Consider the following 18,996-nt stretch of genomic DNA (forward strand, 5'->3'; position numbering starts at 1 on the left):
CCCCCACCACCGGCCCCCTCCCTCCACACCTCCTCACTGCACTTCCATCTCCCTCCTCCCTCCCTACTGAAATAAATTTTGCAAAAAAAATAAATAAATAAAAAATCACAGTGAGGAAAATCAATGCGGGGCTTTTTGTCAGTTTAATGACCGCCCAGGTTTTTGCATCTGTACCCCCACGCCTAGGAGACATGCATAAAACATCGTGCCGCAGCCCACACCTGAAAGCACATTAAGTATAATTTTCTGCTGCCATTGTGGATGTAAAAGAGAAGCACCAAATTGCAGACAGAGTAACACCTTGTCAAGAAAGGTGTACTAATTTCAACTTGTGACAGAGCGAGACAAAAGGGAGAGAGACTAGAGAGAGAGAGAGGGAGAGAGAGAGAAAGAGATGTGGCAAATGCAGGGGAGATGGAGTGGTGGAGTCAAATGTGCAAAATAGAGAAGAAAGAGAATGCATAAAAGGAGTGATGATGGAAATCTAAAATCGTCATATTGAAGGTGTAGAAATAGAGCTTCTGGGGCGGTGAAAGGAGGGGAAACCAGGTAACCATTTTAAAACGTGTTCACATGCCTGGCGCAGTGGCCCCCCCTTTCCCAGTGGGAGATGCACACTACTACACTAATTCTACACTTCTCTGCTCTCTAAAAACCCCAGGGAGTGATGTGTGTATGTGCGAGTGTTTGTGTGTATATGTGTGTGTGTGTGTGTGTGTGTGTGTGTGTGTGTGTGAACCTTTACGTGCTTGTGACTGTTCATGTGTGTGGCTGCTGGATATGGCTTGAACTTCTGACAGCATAATTACACAGAGAGGTTGTGGATGAAGATGTAGCTGAGAGTCAATATGTGTGAGAGTATGTGGTTAAGAGGCATGATATGGGCTTGACGCACACCGACACACACACACACACACACACACACGCACACACAGTGAGCAGCGAGGGGAGGAGGGACAGCGCTGTAGTGGCTCGTCAGCGCCGCGGACAGCCGCTGACCCGCCGGAGTCCAATTAGAGCCGCTGTGACCAGACAGCCAGTTAGCCGGCGCTGCTCCTGCAGACTCGAGACAGACACTTAGACTGCCGGGCTGGACGAGGATAGAGTGCCTTTGGTCTAATGGGGTGGAGGGAACACAGTTTTAATAAGAAGGAGGAGACGGCGGAGTTTTAATGAGGGACAGGGCGGATTGCGTGGGTGTCGTAAGGTACTTCATGCAGCGTCTGACCATTAAGATCCCTTATGAGTGAACGGCGTGTAATTTGCACTAGTTATGTCTCCAAAGTTATGCGGTGATTGAAGGATGTAATTTGGGTGTGTAGCGCTTAGTGCTGTGGCTTGGTAGTTTATATGACTATGGCGCATTAAATTAGGCGCTGGAGGCAGTGGTGCCAGCCATTATGTTGCTGTAGATTAGTTCTGTGGCTCATTGGGAATGCATAGCCTCCTGGAGGCCAGCGGCCAGTTTAGAAGGACTGCCGGTGCAACATTGGGGCTCAGGTCAAAGATGCCAGCCGTTATTGATGATGGGAGTGTTATGTAATACAGGTCTTTACAGGAGTGAGTTAGTAATGTCATGTTGAGGGGACATTGACACAGCGCTATTTCCCCCTGACTGGACTTTAACTAGATAGTATTCTCATTCCCATTACAACATTGTTCATCATCCCTTTTCTTAGATAGTGTTTACTGTTAGATAGTGTTTTCATTTTTATTACAGCATTGTTAATCCTCGTCTTTCCCTCCCCTTCCTTCTGTTGTTGGATAGTGTTTTCATTTCTGGTACAACACTGGCAACCCTTCTTTCTTCCCCCCATGATCAATTATCAGTATATCAGTATCAATTAAACAGTATTTTCTCTCTTTCTTTCTGTTTACATTCATTTCACAAAATTGGTAGTATTTCTTCCTTTCCCCTGCCTTCTATTGTAAATGTTTTCTTTAATATTGCAACATTAGTAGTCTATTAAATTTGTATATTTGTTGGGTTATTTACAGTATGTTTTAATTCTTATTATATCGATAGCCCCTCTTTTTCTTTTTTTTTCTTTTTATTACAGCATTGGTAACCTCTCTCTTTCTTTGCCCCGCCTCCTCTTCTCTGTTCAGCTGCTCCCAGAGGAACCGGTGTGAGCGCGCCGATGAGCCGTACCGTTTCGCCGCCTCTCTCAACCAGTGTGTGAAGGCCACCGTGTACCCAGACAGCATTGCAGTGTCAGAGCCCAGCGTACCTGTAAGTTAACAAAGATGCATACGCACACACACACACACACACACAGAGTATGCTAAACACCTACAATCTCAACCACTACTTGCACTATAAAAAATTGCCTCCCGTCTGCATATTTGCCACCCACATGTAGAGGCAGAGCTGCGTTTTAAACGATCCCACATTGCAGTTCATCTAGTCTTGATTCCGGTCGATGCATAAACATTAGATTGGAAGGTTCATAAGAGCTCTACGTGGGCGTTTCGGCGTGCATATGCTCACTTGGTACGGAGCAGCCAGTATATGTGCCAAGATGTGTTTGCGTGGGCGGGTGTGTAGGTGTTAAAGTTGTCGGAGCGCAGCTGAGTACAGTGCAGTATTTCCGCGTGGACTGGGTGGAAACAGGCAGATAGTGCATCAGTAAAAAGCTCTGATTGTCTAAGTTGTGTTGAATGCTTCACACATGCACACATGTGGACACACACTTCAGCTCTTTAGACACCCACACCGCTAAACCGACCAGCTGAACATCAGAATAATTCTACTGAAAGTGCCAGCAGCACCGACAATGAATCCCGCTGCATCACATTATAACTCACCCTCCAACTCGCCCTCAGTGCGCCCTGCCTTGTCTCCCAGTTTACAAACAGTGGTTTATCAGAAGTAAACCATGTTTGCAGTTATGTTTGTTTTGATGCTGAAATGTTTCCATGTCAGCCATGTCAGCAACAGGGTCATCTCGCCACCTCATCCACAAACACACACAAATTCACACAATTCACAAATTCCACTGTGGCAGACAGCTATCTCCATGACAACAAAGCCTCTTCAGCTGGGCGCCAGGAGAGATGGGAAGCGCAGAGAAAACAATCAAATTACCTTTATTAAAACTCCGCCACCAATTAGGCTGGCCGTCGCTGCCAAGCTCCAAAAACACCCACCGTATCATCAGGGAGGACAGGGGAACAAAAAGAGCAAGGACTTAACACTCACAGACAAGCTTGCTTTCGGTAGCGACAGAGGCGTGTGTGTGCGTATGCGCGCGTACGTGCGTGTGTGTGTGCATGCATGCGTGCAAACAATTTGGAGTGTTTATGCGTGTATGTGTGTCTTGGCAGAACGATGAGAGCTAATTAATGTGAGAGGTTACTCAGGGAATTCCACATTGAACAAAAGACATTGATTGCTGTGATTGCTGTAATCAAGGATCTCTCAGACGCACCTCAAAGTGAAGCAACACAAACATGGTGAAACTAAAATAGGGGAAGAGGAGAGAGGTCTTCAGCAGAAGAAAGAAAAGCAAAAAAAAACACCCATCCTCTGAATGGGTACCAGAATAAGCCAGCTAACTAGGGAGGCAGTGTAGTGAGCTGCTGAGACAGTCAGCATCTCTTGAAAGGCCTACAGTTTAGCTGTTCAGCTGCCTCGCCTGTCCCAGTAGCCCTGCGGTGTTTAGTGAGAGGCAGATAAAACAAAGGGAAACTTCAAACGGTATGGCCCAAAAATAACAGCTAATGGAACAAGGCTGTGAAATGCCATGGTGATAATTATCCAGGCTGCCTCTCTTGGCTGAAGAGCCAGATCACACACCCTGCACGCAGAATACATTTATTTATAGGCAGAACAGCTGAACACTCTAGCCTCGGTGTCACCGCTCTCCAGAGGATGACTTCAAACGCCTCTGTGTGTGTGTGTCTGCATGTGTGTGGTGCGGTGTGTGTGTGTATGGAAGTTTTGTGTGTGTGTGTGTGTGTGTGTTTTTGCTTGCGTTTCATGTATCTGTGCGTCCCTGTGAACTCTAGAGAAAGACGAAACAACAAATAGGAGATGTCAAGTGGCCATTTTTCCAATTTCCCTTCAAGCAGCTGAGTTCATTGACCACTGATTAAATCGTAATGGCGTCTCTACCTCTGGAATAATATCCACACCCAGATGGAAGATAAAGCTCCAAACACAATACTAACCCCAGTATTATCCTTATTTTGATGATTATGAGGCTGTGACACATACGCAACATTTGAGGCAATGTTGATGGACAATTTTGCAGGCAGCTTTGACCAACAGTATGTTCTTCCATTGTATTTTGAACTTATTACACTATTGCATTCAGACCACTATGTTATCCACAATGTTTTTTGTCCCGCCTACCAATCCCCATCCCTCCTGAAGGCGATATTGCCCAAAATGTCACCAGTGTATCATAACCTTTGTCACATAATAAAACCATTGTTTGACCATGTGTCCTGCCCCGTGTACAGCTGCTGGTGAAGGTGAGTGACGTTCCGGACCTTTCCGCCGGCATAACCTGCTCATTTGGCAACCTGACTGAGGTGGAGGGACAGGTCAGCGGCAACCAGATACTCTGTGTGTCTCCTGCTGCCAAGGATGTCCCGCTCATCCCCACTGACCAAGGTAGATATGACACAAACACAGACCAACCAACTGATGAGTTCAATAAAAGAAAAGGAATCTTTATTTGTAGTGTGCCTTAGGTGCATCTGACTGTTGCAATGTACTTAAAGGTGAGAGAACTGAAACACTATAGAGGCTTCATACACCAAATACAGCCATTGTTGGACTGATTTGTTTCTCTCACTCTGATTTGTTTCTCTCTCTCTGATTTGTTTATCTCTCTCTCTCTCTCTCTCTCTCTCTCTCTCTCTCTCTCTCTCTCTCTCTCTCTCTCTCTCTCATATATTTATGCCGTACTGTTGAGCTGAGTGTTAAAGGTCTGTGCTCACTGTCCATCTGCACACATACTCACCGTAAACACACAATAAAGCAGTAACACACAAACACAGATACACTCTGAAACATCATTATTGATCCAGCACCCCCTCCCTCGCTTGGGCAGTAGCTGCCTAACAAGCTCCCACTGACCCAGGATCAGTTGTGAGGCTGCGGAGTGTGCTACACACAAGGCCGGGCCCCATTAGAGCTGATGGAGGATCAGATGGAGGCCTCCTGGCCTGTGGCTGGGCTACAGCTGACCACATTACTGCCCTCGGATGGGGTTAATGGACAACGGTCTAACATGCTTGCTGTGCTCAGTTTTTAGGTGGAGGGGTGACTGGAAAGTTGATATGGTGGATTAGTGTCTTAGCATAGCTGGTCTGCAGTTTGCTTCAGGAAGACGTGTTTCCTGAAAGGAGCACAAGAGAAGAAATAATTCATAGCCTCTCAACGGAGGTCAGCAGGTTCAGTCAGCCATTTTTACCTCAGCTCACACAATCTAAGCTGACATTCAAGGAAAGTTTGTCTGAGAGCCTTGTATTAATACAATGAAAACACGGTTAGGTCATATTCAAACACTGTCTAAAATAAGTCTTGGTCCAGAAATGATAATCACCCCTAATATACTATTCATAGAATTCCCATGACATTTCAAGCATTCCTCCAGCACATTGCCATAAATATTCCACACTGGTTCGGGCATCCATTTATTTACAATACATATATGTCATTATGGATAATAACACCTGCTGTTTGACAATAAACACCTGTTGTTTGCCAACCAAGATGGCTGCAGGGTGACAAAACCGAACGCCCTGAATAATATATTATGTGCAGTGTGTGGAAATCACTGTGTGTTTTTGGGGCTCGGTAATCCCTCTCCCTGTGAGTAAATGACAGCCATGTTTGCCCAGAGCTCCCATGGGGAGTGGTGCATCAGGCACTAATATGAATGTTCTCCCCCAGGTAAATGTCAGCTAATCCCCCCGATAAGCCCCCCCCTCCATCCATCCATCTATCCATACGTCCCTCTCTCTCTATCCCCCTGCCTCCTGCCTTTTGACCACCTTCCCCATTCCTCCCTCCTTTATTCATTCCCTCTCCCCTCTGCCCATCCCTTCTTTTTAACTCTCCATTCATCCCCCTGAGGACACTTCCTCCTGACCTCCCTTCTACCCTCCTCCCCTCCGACCCCACCACCCCCCACCCCACCCCCTGTCCCTCAGCAGCCCTGTCGACAACATGAACATTGATCATGTGCAGCGGTAATGGCATGGGAGAGGAGAGGAGAGGAGAGGAGAGGAGAGGAGAGGAGAGTGAGTTAAAGTGGAATAGATAGGAGAGGAAATGAGAATGAGGTGAAGGGGAAATAAAGAGGAGAAAAAGAAATGAAAACAAGAGCGAAGGGAGAGGGGAGAGCCGAAGTGGCGGGGGTTTCATGAGTCCGGACCCACGTCGAGCTTGAAATGAAAGAAAATGGCTGGCAGTCTTCCAGAAAAATAAAAAAGCTAGAGGAGTGTTTGCGTGGATGGGAACTCTGTACCACTGTGTTTGCCAGATCCTGTGAGACAAATGTGCCGTGGTAGAAGTCAGCGATGAGCCTAGCCTGCCTGGTGAACAGTCTTGTGTGAAACGGAGCCTGATTCCCAACAGGTGCTGTGGAGAGAACAGGGCACGGAGGGTCATTCAAGCCTCCTACACACTGAATGTCATCTGAAACTCAGCCTGCTCCGCACATGCACACACACACGCACACACACACACACACACACACATTATGTAGTCTGCATTCTCACAGAGAATTTTTTTATACAGAGAAATACAGAGAAAAGCACAGCCAGTACTCTGTTCAACAAAATACAGGGCATAAAATGGATTCAATTATATGCTTTCCTATATGATTTAAAATTTTAAAAAAAACTATGCTTTTATTCACCTGAGTACTTTTCCATTTACCTTGGCCACCATGCATACAATACCATTCAACGTGATCGTGTTGTTATGCTGGCAGTGCTGCACTCAAACTCCTGGATATCATACAGGAAACAAAAGAAATGATTATTCAGCTCTAGTTTAAGGGAGATAAGCAGTATGCAGAGGCGGAAAAAATATTCAATTCAAATGTGTACTTCAGTTAAAGTAGAGGTACTTTGACAAACAACAACGTAAGTAAAAGTGAAAGTTCTCATCTCAAATATCACCTGAGTAGAAGTCTTATAGTATCAACTTTCAAGTGTACAAGTGTCAGCCACTTTGCATCCATGCAATCAGTTAATCATAAATTGAAACAGTAAACGAGGAGGATTTTGTAACGAGGTGAATGGGAAATGTAGCGGTGTAATAAGTGCAATATTTTATTTTAAGTGCAATGAAGTAGAAGTAAATGTATCCCTTTATAGAATTACTCATAAGATTTGATTTAGTAGGGTTTGATGCTAAGTGCTGAATTTTCTGGTCTGTTGTACAAAATAATCAAAGTTAAAGCCACTGCACTGTGTATTAATGTATGGGTGTAGGAAAATTCTTCATCTTCTCTCTATATATCTGTTTTTCTCTTTCAGACTGGTCGGGCGTGGAGCTGAGGCTCAATTCTAAGGAGACCGGTCAAATGCTTATCAGCACAGAGGTCAAGTTTTACAACTGCAGCGTGCACCAACTGTGAGTATCTCTCTCTCGCTCTGCTCATTCATCCTCTATTCATTTACAACAACAATGCCCCAGCCCCGGTGCCCAGCGCCACTGAATCAATGCTGTGGGAATTAGTTACAATTTGTCCTTAACCTTAGCCGGCCCCAGTCTCTTAGCCCCTAAAAATATCCCCTGTAAAGACTAATGCAATCTGATCGCTAGCTGTTCCCCGAGCGCTATAACAGGAAGTTTCTACACTATTGCCCAAATGAAGCCTTCCTCTCAGACACGTTACAAACGCCCCGCTTTCTGCCTAACAAGACCTCAGTGGGGATTTCATGCCCGTTTTCATGGCATGTCTGTCCCTGATTGAGTGATGTTGAATTGAATCCCCCGGATTGGAGGTATCAGCGTCTGCGGTGCCTTTACAACAGCTCGGCCTTGTCGACCTGGGAGTATCACTGGAGGAGAGCGGGGGGATAGGGAGGATAGAAAGGATCGGGCGGATATAGCAGAGACGATAGCAGGGGTTCAGGAATCGTAGCATCTCATATTATCCTCCAACTATTGTCTCCCCACTAAAACGAATCATTGTACCCTGGTGTCTCTTTTTTCTACATAAAAGCAGACAGTCTCTCCCTCTCTCTCTCTCTCTCTCTCTCTCTCTCTCTCTCTCTCTCTCTCACACACACACACACACACACACACACACACACACCCACATCAACTTGCAGAGACTCTGAAACTTGCTTGAGATAGGTAATCCATCAGTGAAGATCCTGCCCGGGATTTATTTTTCTCAAAGTTACTTTGCGTGGTACTTTAGTTGAATGTGCATATTCATTTGAAAAGTCTGTAGGTCTTCTGGTGCTCCGACATCTAGGACTATCTGAAATTATTTACCCCTTTGTTGACTCATTCATGTGCGCTCTACTCGTAATTCTGATTATGTCCAACATGACTTGAAGGCAGGATAAGACAAGGGGAATCTTAGAATCAGACATTACCCCAGTAAAGAGGTTAAAATGTAACGCAAGTAACAACCTATCTGTTTGATCAGTAACTGTAATGTGATTACTGAAATTAGAACAGTAACATGTTACAGTATGCCTGTGAGAGAACACGCCTATAGCTGTATGTGGCTGTATGTGGCTGTCTGCTGTCTGAGGACCTTGTCTGAGTAGGGCAGAAAGCAATTACCAGCTCCCACGTCAGCTCAGCTAATCAGTGACGACAAACACACACACACACACACACACACACACACACACTGAAAGAAAGATGCATACACTTGAAAAGGGCATACGCTCTCCCTCATACGCCCCAATGCCAACTCTCTCCCTCTCTTTCTCTCCCTCTCTCTCACACACACACACTCTCTTTGCCTGAAGGTGAATCAGCCCTATTCTTCTGAATTAGTGTACGCTTGCCAGAGATCCCTCCCATGCTTTTGCACCGATGAATATTTCAGAATAAGCAAGTATGCATAACTCAACCTCATCTCCGCGAGAGAGAGAGAGAGAGACCCAAGTGAGACTACATTACAGTCTCTTAACAACTGTTCGTGAATACATAGTATAGTAAGTGCCATCACAATCAATTACCAGTGTACATTGTCTTTGCTATGGTGAGGTGAACATACAGAGAGTGTCACATCCTCTAGCGCTAGTCTGTCACTTCTTCCTGCTTTCGTATCCATCCTTCATCCCATCCTCTTCCATTTATCCATCCCTGCATCCATCCATCCAAGCCAGCACAGCAGGGCGGTGTGTCATATACACCCACACACACACACACACACACACACTTACTTATATGCACAAACGCTCACACCCACACACAAACAAACACACACACACACACACACACCTACCAGCTGGTAATTACAGCAACACTCCAACAATACAGGGCTAATGGTAATTGCAGGATCAAGCTGTGCCAATGTCTTATTTGTCCTCATTACTCATCGTTCCCCCACTCTGTCTCTTGCTCGCTGTCTCTGTCTCTCTCTCTTTCCCCATCTGACTCTGGTTATGTGGGCTCGTATGCAGTCTCCCAGTCACACGTGATACGCAGTATTAATATATGGCAGTAGGAATATGCAGGGAGAGCTTGGCCCAGCAGCCATGAGGTACTGTGCCAACCACAAGGGCACAACAACAGCAGGTGCCCACTTGGGATCTGAACTCATTTCCTCCTTGCTACTTCCCCCAGTTGGCGAACGTCCCTCCCCCTACTTGACTGCGGTTCCTTTTCTTTCCTGACTCTCTTGCTCTGTGCGCACGTGTGTGTGTGTGTATGTGTGTGTGTGTGTGTGTGTGTGTGTGTGTGTGTGTGTGGCCCATGCAGGTGTCTGTCATGCGTGAACAGTGCCTTCCGTTGCCACTGGTGCAAGTACCGCAACTTGTGTACCCATGACCCCTCCAGCTGTTCCTTCCAGGAGGGACGAGTCAACGCCTCTGAGGTTGGTGGAACACACAGACACACACACACACACACACACACACACACACACACACACACACACACACACACACACACACACAGACAAGCAAGCTTGCTGGCACAACATGTTTCTATTTCTTTCCTATCCTTTCCTCTGTCCTCTTCACTCTCTTTCCATCTCCATCATCTCTCTCTCTCTCTCTCTCTCTCTCTCTCTCTCTCTCTCTCCTCTCTTCCTTCTGCCTGCATCCAGCTCTGTGTTCCAGCTCTGTGTCAGCCCCGGGGCATGTCTTCAGAAAGACAGCCATCTAAGCTCTTCTATTTCCGTATTGGCGTTTCTCATTCAGAGCTCTTGTTCTCTGCAGCAGCAATTAACAGTCTATTATCTGTGGAGTTACTGAGCTTAGCATGTCTTAACAATGACATGGGATCATTCTGACCAAGTCAATCAAGTTGTACTGCTTGAAGTGTGTCTGTGTCCACGTGTGTATGTCGATATGCATGTTTATATCTGCGTGTCTCTGACTGTGTGCGCATGCATACGGGCAACTGCTCGTGTGTAGTTTCTTTGTGTGTGTGTGTGTGTGTGTGTGTACATGTTGTTTTTTCTCTTTTCTCAAGAAGAGTGTTTACTGCCTTCGGGGGTGTAAAGTAACACATTGATCCACTGGCGCTACCTGAGAGGACACCACTACTGCAGAGGCTTTTCACTTCACACTACACACAATGGACTCCACACACACACACACACACACACACCACATACATCTTTTCCTCCCCATCATTGTTGTGATTATAGGCAGGTTTATGGGATGGAGGCTGGTATGGGATCAGTATAAGACGTTACACCTATGATCTTAGAGAGCTCAGTCAAGACCAGAAACTCCCAAGACCAGAAAATAAAGAACCAAAACGTCAATCTTTGATTCCATCAAGAGAAAAAGCCTGGAGTTGTTTTGCTGGCAATCAATTTGAGGCTGATTTTGTGGGTGCCTTCACATTATATTGCTAACAGTAATGAACTATAAACTGTGGCCACATCCTTGTAAAACACTGAGCACTTATTAAGTCATGCTCAGTCTCCCATTCATTGCCAATGGAGCAGTTCCAGGATTTGTCTCTTGACGATGGGAAAGAGTTGCTCATGTTTAAATATCTAAACAGAGCTTCCAAACATCATAGAAGTAAGTTTAAATTTTAGTTTAAGGTAAATTGTAGCTTTAATGCTACTCTTCTTATACTTTTTATGATGCTTCCCATTCATCACTTTAGTGATGCCAACCTAAACATCATTTGTGTGTGTTTGGTTTTGTTGACCTTTGCCCTCCACCCTGTACTGGTTTCCTCCAGGACTGTCCCCAGCTGGTGCGCTCCGAGGAGATCCTGATTCCAGCGGGGGAGGTGAAGCCCATCACCCTGAAGGCCAGGAACCTGCCGCAGCCCCAGTCCGGACAGCGGGGCTACGAGTGTGTCCTCCACATCCAGGGTGTCAGCCACCGAGTCACTGCCCTCCGCTTCAACAGCTCCAGCGTCCAGTGCCAGAACAGCTCGGTAGGTTCGGCGGTGCTGGGCTGGGTGGAGTGTGATCGGTGATATGCATGATTTGTGTCTGTGTGTAACTTGGTTCTGTGGTTGAGGTTTTTTTCTAACAGATATAGCTAGATACATACATACATATTGTGTACACACACAGTAATAATGCATAGATAGATTTATTAGTGTCTAGGTAGATTTTATTAGTATCTGTGTGCATGTGTGTGTGTATGTGTGTGTGTGTTTGTGTGTGTTTGTGTCATTCAGTCAGTGGAGACACAATAGATGCAGCCTAGGTAATACACTGGAGAAGACTGCAGCAAGGTTCTGCCCTCCAGCCAAGCGTACTGACTCCTGCAGTATATTCCCAGTGGAAACACATCTCTCTCTCTCTCTCTCCCTCTCTCTCTCTCCCCTGCTCTCTCACTGTCTCACCTCACACACACGCTCACGCATACAAAGAAAGCCAGGGCAGGAATTAAGGCCATAGGAGGCCGCTGAGGACAGGACCTCAAAAGGCCAGAGAGAGGGGAAGGAAGCTTCTGCTCAGCTGTCTCATTCTCTCACTTTCTGTGATGATGAGATGATGTAACTTTGGTGTAACATTAGTGGGGAACATACTAATGCTGCATCCACATGGGCTCAGGCGCTTTCCCAAACCTTTCATTCAAATCCTCTCTTCTGTTTTGTCTCTTCTCTACCTCGCCTTCGCCTCCGTCCTTCTCTCTCTCTCTCTCTCCTCTCTCTCTCTCTCTTCTCTCTCCTCTCTCTCTCTCTCTCTCTCTCTCTCTCTCTCTCTCTCTCTCTCTCTCTCTTCTCTTCTCTCTCTCTCTCTCTCTCTCCCCCTGGGCTCCAGTATCTGTACGAGGGCATGAAAATCAGTGAGCTGCCAGTGGATTTCTCGGTGGTATGGAACGGCAACTTCATTATTGATAACCCGGAGAATATCCAAGGTAAGAAGAGATGCTGCTGTCAACACGTGCTGGCAAACAGGAAACAGATGGGCAAATCTCACACTCTGTCTCATTTCCCCTCTCTCTCTCCCTGCTTTCAAATAATGCCTTCTTGGTAGGGTTCAAGACAGTGTATACATACATATATATATATATATATATATATATATATATATATATATATGTTTCTTTTTGGCAAAACAAACCATGTATGAAAAACACAGGTGTATCTTTCAAAAAAAAAAGTGTTTTATTTGAGGTAGAGAAAGAAATAGCCTGCGGGGACATTTCACTTACAGCAGATCTGCTGCTTGTTTTCCTTTAAAAAAAAATACTTGGAACTGTGTATAGGTTTCTGAGTCGCCGTATGTTTGTTATATATTCCTACCATTTTCCATATCCTACAGTGCACCTGTACAAGTGTGCGGCCCAGCGGGACAGCTGTGGCATGTGTCTCAAGGCGGAGAGGAAGTTCCAGTGTGGCTGGTGCAGCGGAGAGGGAAGGTGCACCCTGCGGCACCACTGCCCTCCCATCAACCCCTACACCACCCGCTGGCTGGACCTGTCCAGCAAGAACGTGAAGTGCACCAACCCACGCATCACTGAGGTCAGTACGCTGTACTCCGCCTGTCCTCCCAGCCTGCCCACTCGCATTCAGCTCCAATCAATGTGCAATAATCAGCGACGACATCGCAGCATCTTACCCCCAGTTCTCCATGCTACAGGATCATGAGGCATTCGGCTGGTGCTGTAGTGTGCAATTTAAAAGCATTTAAATTTATACCCTATCACAATGTACTGCAATGGCAGTTGAATCCCTGTGTAACAGCTTGATAAGACACTGCCATTGGTTACAGTGGCGTCGCTATTACACAGATAAAACCCGCTTTGTATTCAGTAAAGCACATCACCACAAAAGCCCAGTAAGCCCAGATTACACTTGATCCTGGCATGCTCATTTTTTTAACATTTGTACAAAAATTGTACATCTCCTTGGTTGATAACTGCAGACTTCTTACGAGACAAGTAGAGCTCTTGACAATGAAAGGTCTGATTTGCATTGAGAGGCTTGGCATGAGCGCCGGCTATTCTGCTCTGCTCCGCTTTCCTCTGGACCCAGGATGAATGAGAATGAGCCTGTAGGAGGCTCCCTAGGGTGCTGGCCCCACCTAATGCCTGCAGATCTGTACATGCTCTCTCTCTCTCTCTCTCTCTCTCTCTCTCTCTCTCTCTCTCTCTCTCTCTCTCTCTCGCTTTCTCTCTCTCTCTCTCTCTCTCTCTCTCTCTGTCTGTCTCTCTCTCTCTCTCTCTCCGTCCCTCTCTCTCTTTCTTTCTCTTTCTCTCTCTAAGTAGGAGAGCATCTGGTGTTTGTTTTCGCTGAGGAGCAAAAAGTATATGCTCAAATGTGTGTGTGTATGTGTGTGTGTTTGTGTATGCGCGTGTGTGTTTGCACTCGCACGTGCACACTCCTCCATGGAGGGTTCTACTCACCTTCAGGGCTTATGCAAGGGCAAGGGCCTTGACACACACACTCACACACACACACACACACACACACACGGGGGCGGAGAGGTTCAGTTTTAAAGGCCTGTCTCTTTGACATCTGCCTTCTCTTTGTGGCTGGGTGCAACACGCACAGATGCCTGCCCATAGATTTTAATGTGTTTTGTCTCCTCACAAGGTTATTCCAGCCCTTTGAAAGTAACTTTGGCATCAATGCATTTAGAAAGAGAGCCATATTTAAGAGAGGAAAGCAGCCACTTTGAATAAGTAACTATTCTCAATGGTGCTAGCCAACAGTTCTAGGCTATTTCATCTGGCTATTCATAGACTAAGACGAAGTGTGTTGTGTCTTTCCACTCTCTGAGCCATTGCAACGATTGTACACACTCCTCCTCCACCCCAACTGCACAAGGGTCATGACCTGGAAGTGCTTATTTGTTTTCCCATAATAGCATGCGTAGTGAGCCTTTGCTTGCTAAGGCCATATTCTTGTCCAGCCTGGTTGGTCCACTGTCACAGGGGACTCAGGCCAGGCCATACTATTTAATTAGGCTTGGTAATGCACCACTGCACTGTGGTTAACCCACCAGACCCCTCTACCTCTGCATTGATTCATTTGGCTTCTCACTCCACCGCCACACACTCACATCTAACTCCAGCCAATTAAAAAGTGAAGTTAACGACTTGGTTAATTGATTTGCTATATAAGCCAGAAAAAGGGAGGCAGGATGAAGATGAAGGCCACCCCTCCTTCCTTGTCATGCTCTCTCCTCCCTCTCTCTTTTTCTGTTTTATCCTACCCTCTTCTCTCCCCTCCCCTGTGTGTGTCTCTGTGTATCACTCTCTCTGAGTCATCCTGGTAAATTAAGTTATGCTCTTGTGTAACTCCATTACGCTCTCAACTTGTCATTTTGTGGCATCTGAGAATGCGATGGGTGAGTGTGCGTGTGTGTGTGTGTGTGTATGTTTGTGTGTGTGTGTGAGTGTGTGTGTGTGTATGTGTGTGTCCTGTGGGACATATCTCATTCGGCTCCTTGTTTTCATTAGTGTTTTGAGCTCAGTATGTGATTACCAAGGCCACCACCGCCCAGACCTTCAACTGCCGCTCTACAAAGAAAGAAAAAGGGGAAGAATTAAAGGTAGAGAAACAGAAAGATTTATTCAGAAAAACATTGAAACTATGCAGCACAGCAAGGAGGGGATACAGAGGTGGTGAGGATTTTCCCATTCGTTAATTTAACAAGGACAGTGGCCAATTACATTAACTCCCCCAAAGTTAGTAAAGTGCTCAGTCTGATCTCTAGGGACAGGTACTTTAGACCCAATCACAGATTTACAGCAAAGCAGCCAAAACACTCTAACACTGCTAAAAAAATAAAAAGCTATTGGCAAAGTACCTTTCATTTCTGGGCCCATTTTGTTGGTGGTATATTTTGTAAGTGGCCAAACGGAGATGACCTGACGTCACACCAAGATATTTCCAGCACAGCTACAGTAGAGTTTGATAGCAAATTTTTTTTCAACTTTCTAAATCATCTACGGTAAACATCAGGTTTTGGTGTCAGTCAAAGCAAGGGATTCTTTCTAGAGATGCCATTTTGCACCGAAATTCAACAATCATACAGGAAGAAATCCATCTGTAGAAGACGAAGAGGTACCAATTTCAATGCAGTAATTGCACTGCAGCCGCAATATTTTTTTTTTAATTATTTTCCTTACCTACATGTATAACCCACAGCTGAATGCAACAAGTTCTCTGGGGTTGTCGAAAGTCATTCTGGGAAATGTAGGAAATCACTAACTGAAGTGGAAGTAAAGGAGGCAGGTTAAGGGAAAGTGGAGACAACACAAACGTAATTACAGCAATTCATCACAAACTAACTCCCGGAATGCATTGAACACCACAGATTGATGATATCTAACAATGTAAGACAATCTGAGGGTGGCTTTTTCCTTTGAGTGGGGAAAAAACAAGAACAAAAGATTGATTTATTATAGATAATGTTAAAATCGTGACCTAGAGAGAAAAAAGAGGGGAGGAACTGAACAATGAAAAGCAGGAGAGAAGGGTGGCAAAACCAACTCTGCATCGGTCTAGACCTGAGATCCACATGCACTGCAGATACATAGACACACAGGAATATTTCTCCTCTTCATTGGCGTGCAACTCGGCATCCGTTTGTGCCCCGCCCCGCCCCCTTCGTCTCCCAGTGATTACAGTTTCTTTAAGAAGCAGACATCCCCCTGGTGGGCTGAATTTATTAATAAATTTGGTTTTGATTGTATGCACCAAAGCCCCCATCATGAGCTGATTTGTATACATACTAGCACATTAGTAGATGTGCCTACCAGAAGATGGGTCTTTTGAATAATTAATGTTTCTATTAAGTGCCATGGTGCCTCCCACCATGGGGCATTAATATTTAAGAGATGTAAGCCCCTGCTAACAGCGGAGGGAACAGCATCAAATGAAACTGGGAGTTGGATGGGCATATGAAAGACATCAGGAAAAATCTCGTCAATAGGCCTTGGCCTTGGCTTCTATATGGGTTTTAGAGCAAAGAGGCTTCCCTGCCTCCCAGTGACAATGAACATAAACATCTGGCTGTTGCCTTAGGAAAGCAAATGTATGAATTTTCTCTCCCTCTCTCTTTGTGTCTCTCTCTATCTCTCCCGCTCTCACACACATGCGTACACAAGCTTATACTGTTGATATTTTGAACACCACAGGGATGATGGGCCTGTCAGTCAGTAGCACAGTACAACTGAACTCTCTTCACTGCTGTAACCCCCGAAACACCTCTGTGCTCTCCCCTTCATTCATAACCAGCCAATGGAAGGCAGAACAAAATGTTGCCCAGCCAAGCGAGTCTTTGGCCAGCAAACATACACATAGGCAACACAAACACACACACATACACACAACCGCTGTAGTACAGAAGGAGGGAGGGTTCTGCTGAATAAGTTATGGTGGCCTGATCACTGCCCTGCACAACGAACACATCGCACAGTGTAGTTGCAGAGGAAAGCTCACTCATCCACAAATGCACCCCACTAAAAGAGCAGGCCTCCTTCTTTATCCATCCTCTCATCCCCTCATTCTGTCTCTTGTCCTTCCTTTTCATATGCTAAAAACTCCTTTTCATCACGGCCCGTATCTCTCGGCCAGCTACAAGACATTTAAGACCCCATAAAGTATTTAGGATGTAGTTTGTTCGGGAACAAGTGATCAGCGGGGTTTTATCAAGCCCATTAAATGCTAGTCACAATTAAATGTGACATGCTTGAATTAGTCTGAGCAAAGACCAAAGACAAAGAGATTAGCTGCAAGCTCCTGAATTGTATCAAGGGCTACTTAATTTCAAAAGCAAAATATCCAGCTGCAGCAAGAATGGAAATACATCTACTCTAGTGTAATTCAAGCGGAATCTCTTTAGGACCTGAAGGGAAGAAAATCCTATTGTGTTAAATGTCTTGCTGTATATCAAAGGTCATTAATGAAGTATATAAAAATGCTGATACACACATTTTGCACATTACACATTCTGCTGTTCAAATTTGAACAGCAGAAGGGACGATTAACCATTATTAGCTCTGCTGTAGTGTCTGGTGGATTGTCAGGAGAATGCCAGTGAGCACGGTCAGCTAAATACAGCAACACACTAGCCTCACATAGCCTGAAGGAAGCTGGGGCAATGTACTGCTCTCCACTTTGTCTATTGAGTTTGGCCATGGCTGCATCAGCGCAACTTTCCCCACCATTACTTCAACTGAATAAGTCAACACTACACTGACAGGCATCCCCAGGCTGTTGACACTGTCGGCCATTTCTCTCTTTCTCTTTCTCTCTCATTCTCTCTCTCTCTCTGTCTTTCTCATTCCTTCCCTCCTCTCTTCTCTCCCATCTCCTTGTTAGTGAGTTCGGCAGTTGGGAGGGTGTGAGCCAGTCTCTCTCACCCCGACTGGGAGATTATTTGCTGAAGAGAGACCCTTTATTTTCTGTAGATTTCTCTCATGGATTAGAATGCAAAGAGCTCCCCTTGTCTTCTCAATTTAGGTCATCTCACCCCTCTTTACTCTGCCTATGCTTGTTGGCAAATCCCGCAGCATATCTAAGGAAGTAGTGGTAGTAAGTCCCACAGCTCCCTAGCCGCTGCTCTGATCCCCGGAGCTGCAGAGAGATAGAAAGTGCTAGAGAGAGAGGGAGTGAGAGAAAGAGGGGGAGAGGGGAGAAAGGCGTGCAAGCTGGCTGGCTGTTTGCTGGGAATTACCCTCCATTGACAGTGTGACAAAGCCAGGCGGGCAGCGGCGCTGCTCTTAAAAGGATTACACAGGGAGCGTGGCATGGCGGCGCTGGTTGGGGAGGAAGGGGGGGGACTGAGGGTGGCAGGGTGTGCGTGCATGTCCAATGAGGCTTCCTCTTCCTCTTCCCTCTGAAAGTCTCTGTGTTAAGACAAACAAGCCAGCCGGTGCTTGGAGAAGGGGGGGATGTGTCACCTAGCCTGAGGGAGACGAGGGAATGAAAGACAGGAAGCGAAAGAGGGAAAAGAGATGCAAAGAAGAGGATGTTGCAGTAAAAAAAAAAAAAAAAGACAAACTCCTCTATTCTAAAGATTGCATACATAACTATAGTAGTTACCCTCTGATGTGCCAGAGCCTGGACTGTAAATGTCATTAGGATCTGGTTAGCAGGGAATCAAACCGCAGAATTCTGTACAGTACAATGAGGCTCCTTTATAGATTTAGTCCCTCTGTTTGTGAGAGAAATCCAGACGCAAAGGCAGACAAAGGAGCCGCACTTCTCTCACGCCTCCCGGCCCGGAGACGTCGGTGGCCTGAGTCTTTGAAGTGGTGGTTCCTCTGTGATCCACTGATGAATCAAGGCTCTATCTGCCAATGGGGGGCCGCAGTCGAATGGGGTTTCATGCATGGATTAGAGTCTCTTCCTCTGCCTGGTCCGGCGTGGGAAGGGTTCCATTACAGCCTCTGGGG

General features: G+C 45.9%; 1 protein-coding gene across 1 annotated transcript in view; it reads left to right on the forward strand.

Moving 5' to 3' along the window:
* LOC139648789 (plexin-A2-like) overlaps nt 1-18,996 on the forward strand; it is a 122,042-nt gene that overhangs the window by 79,212 nt on the left and 23,834 nt on the right. The window contains exons 5-11 of the mRNA XM_071525027.1: nt 2,110-2,233; nt 4,468-4,621; nt 7,504-7,600; nt 9,920-10,034; nt 11,366-11,566; nt 12,405-12,501; nt 12,909-13,108. Coding sequence (XP_071381128.1) covers nt 2,110-2,233; nt 4,468-4,621; nt 7,504-7,600; nt 9,920-10,034; nt 11,366-11,566; nt 12,405-12,501; nt 12,909-13,108 — 988 coding nt within the window. The remainder of the gene's footprint in view (nt 1-2,109; nt 2,234-4,467; nt 4,622-7,503; nt 7,601-9,919; nt 10,035-11,365; nt 11,567-12,404; nt 12,502-12,908; nt 13,109-18,996) is intronic.

The sequence above is a fragment of the Centroberyx affinis genome, unplaced genomic scaffold, assembly GCF_046629955.1.
Source record: "Centroberyx affinis isolate AG114_WGS23_722 - 3 ecotype Tasmania unplaced genomic scaffold, CSIRO-AGI_Caff_v1 ptg001258l_1, whole genome shotgun sequence".
NCBI lineage: Eukaryota > Metazoa > Chordata > Actinopteri > Beryciformes > Berycidae > Centroberyx > Centroberyx affinis.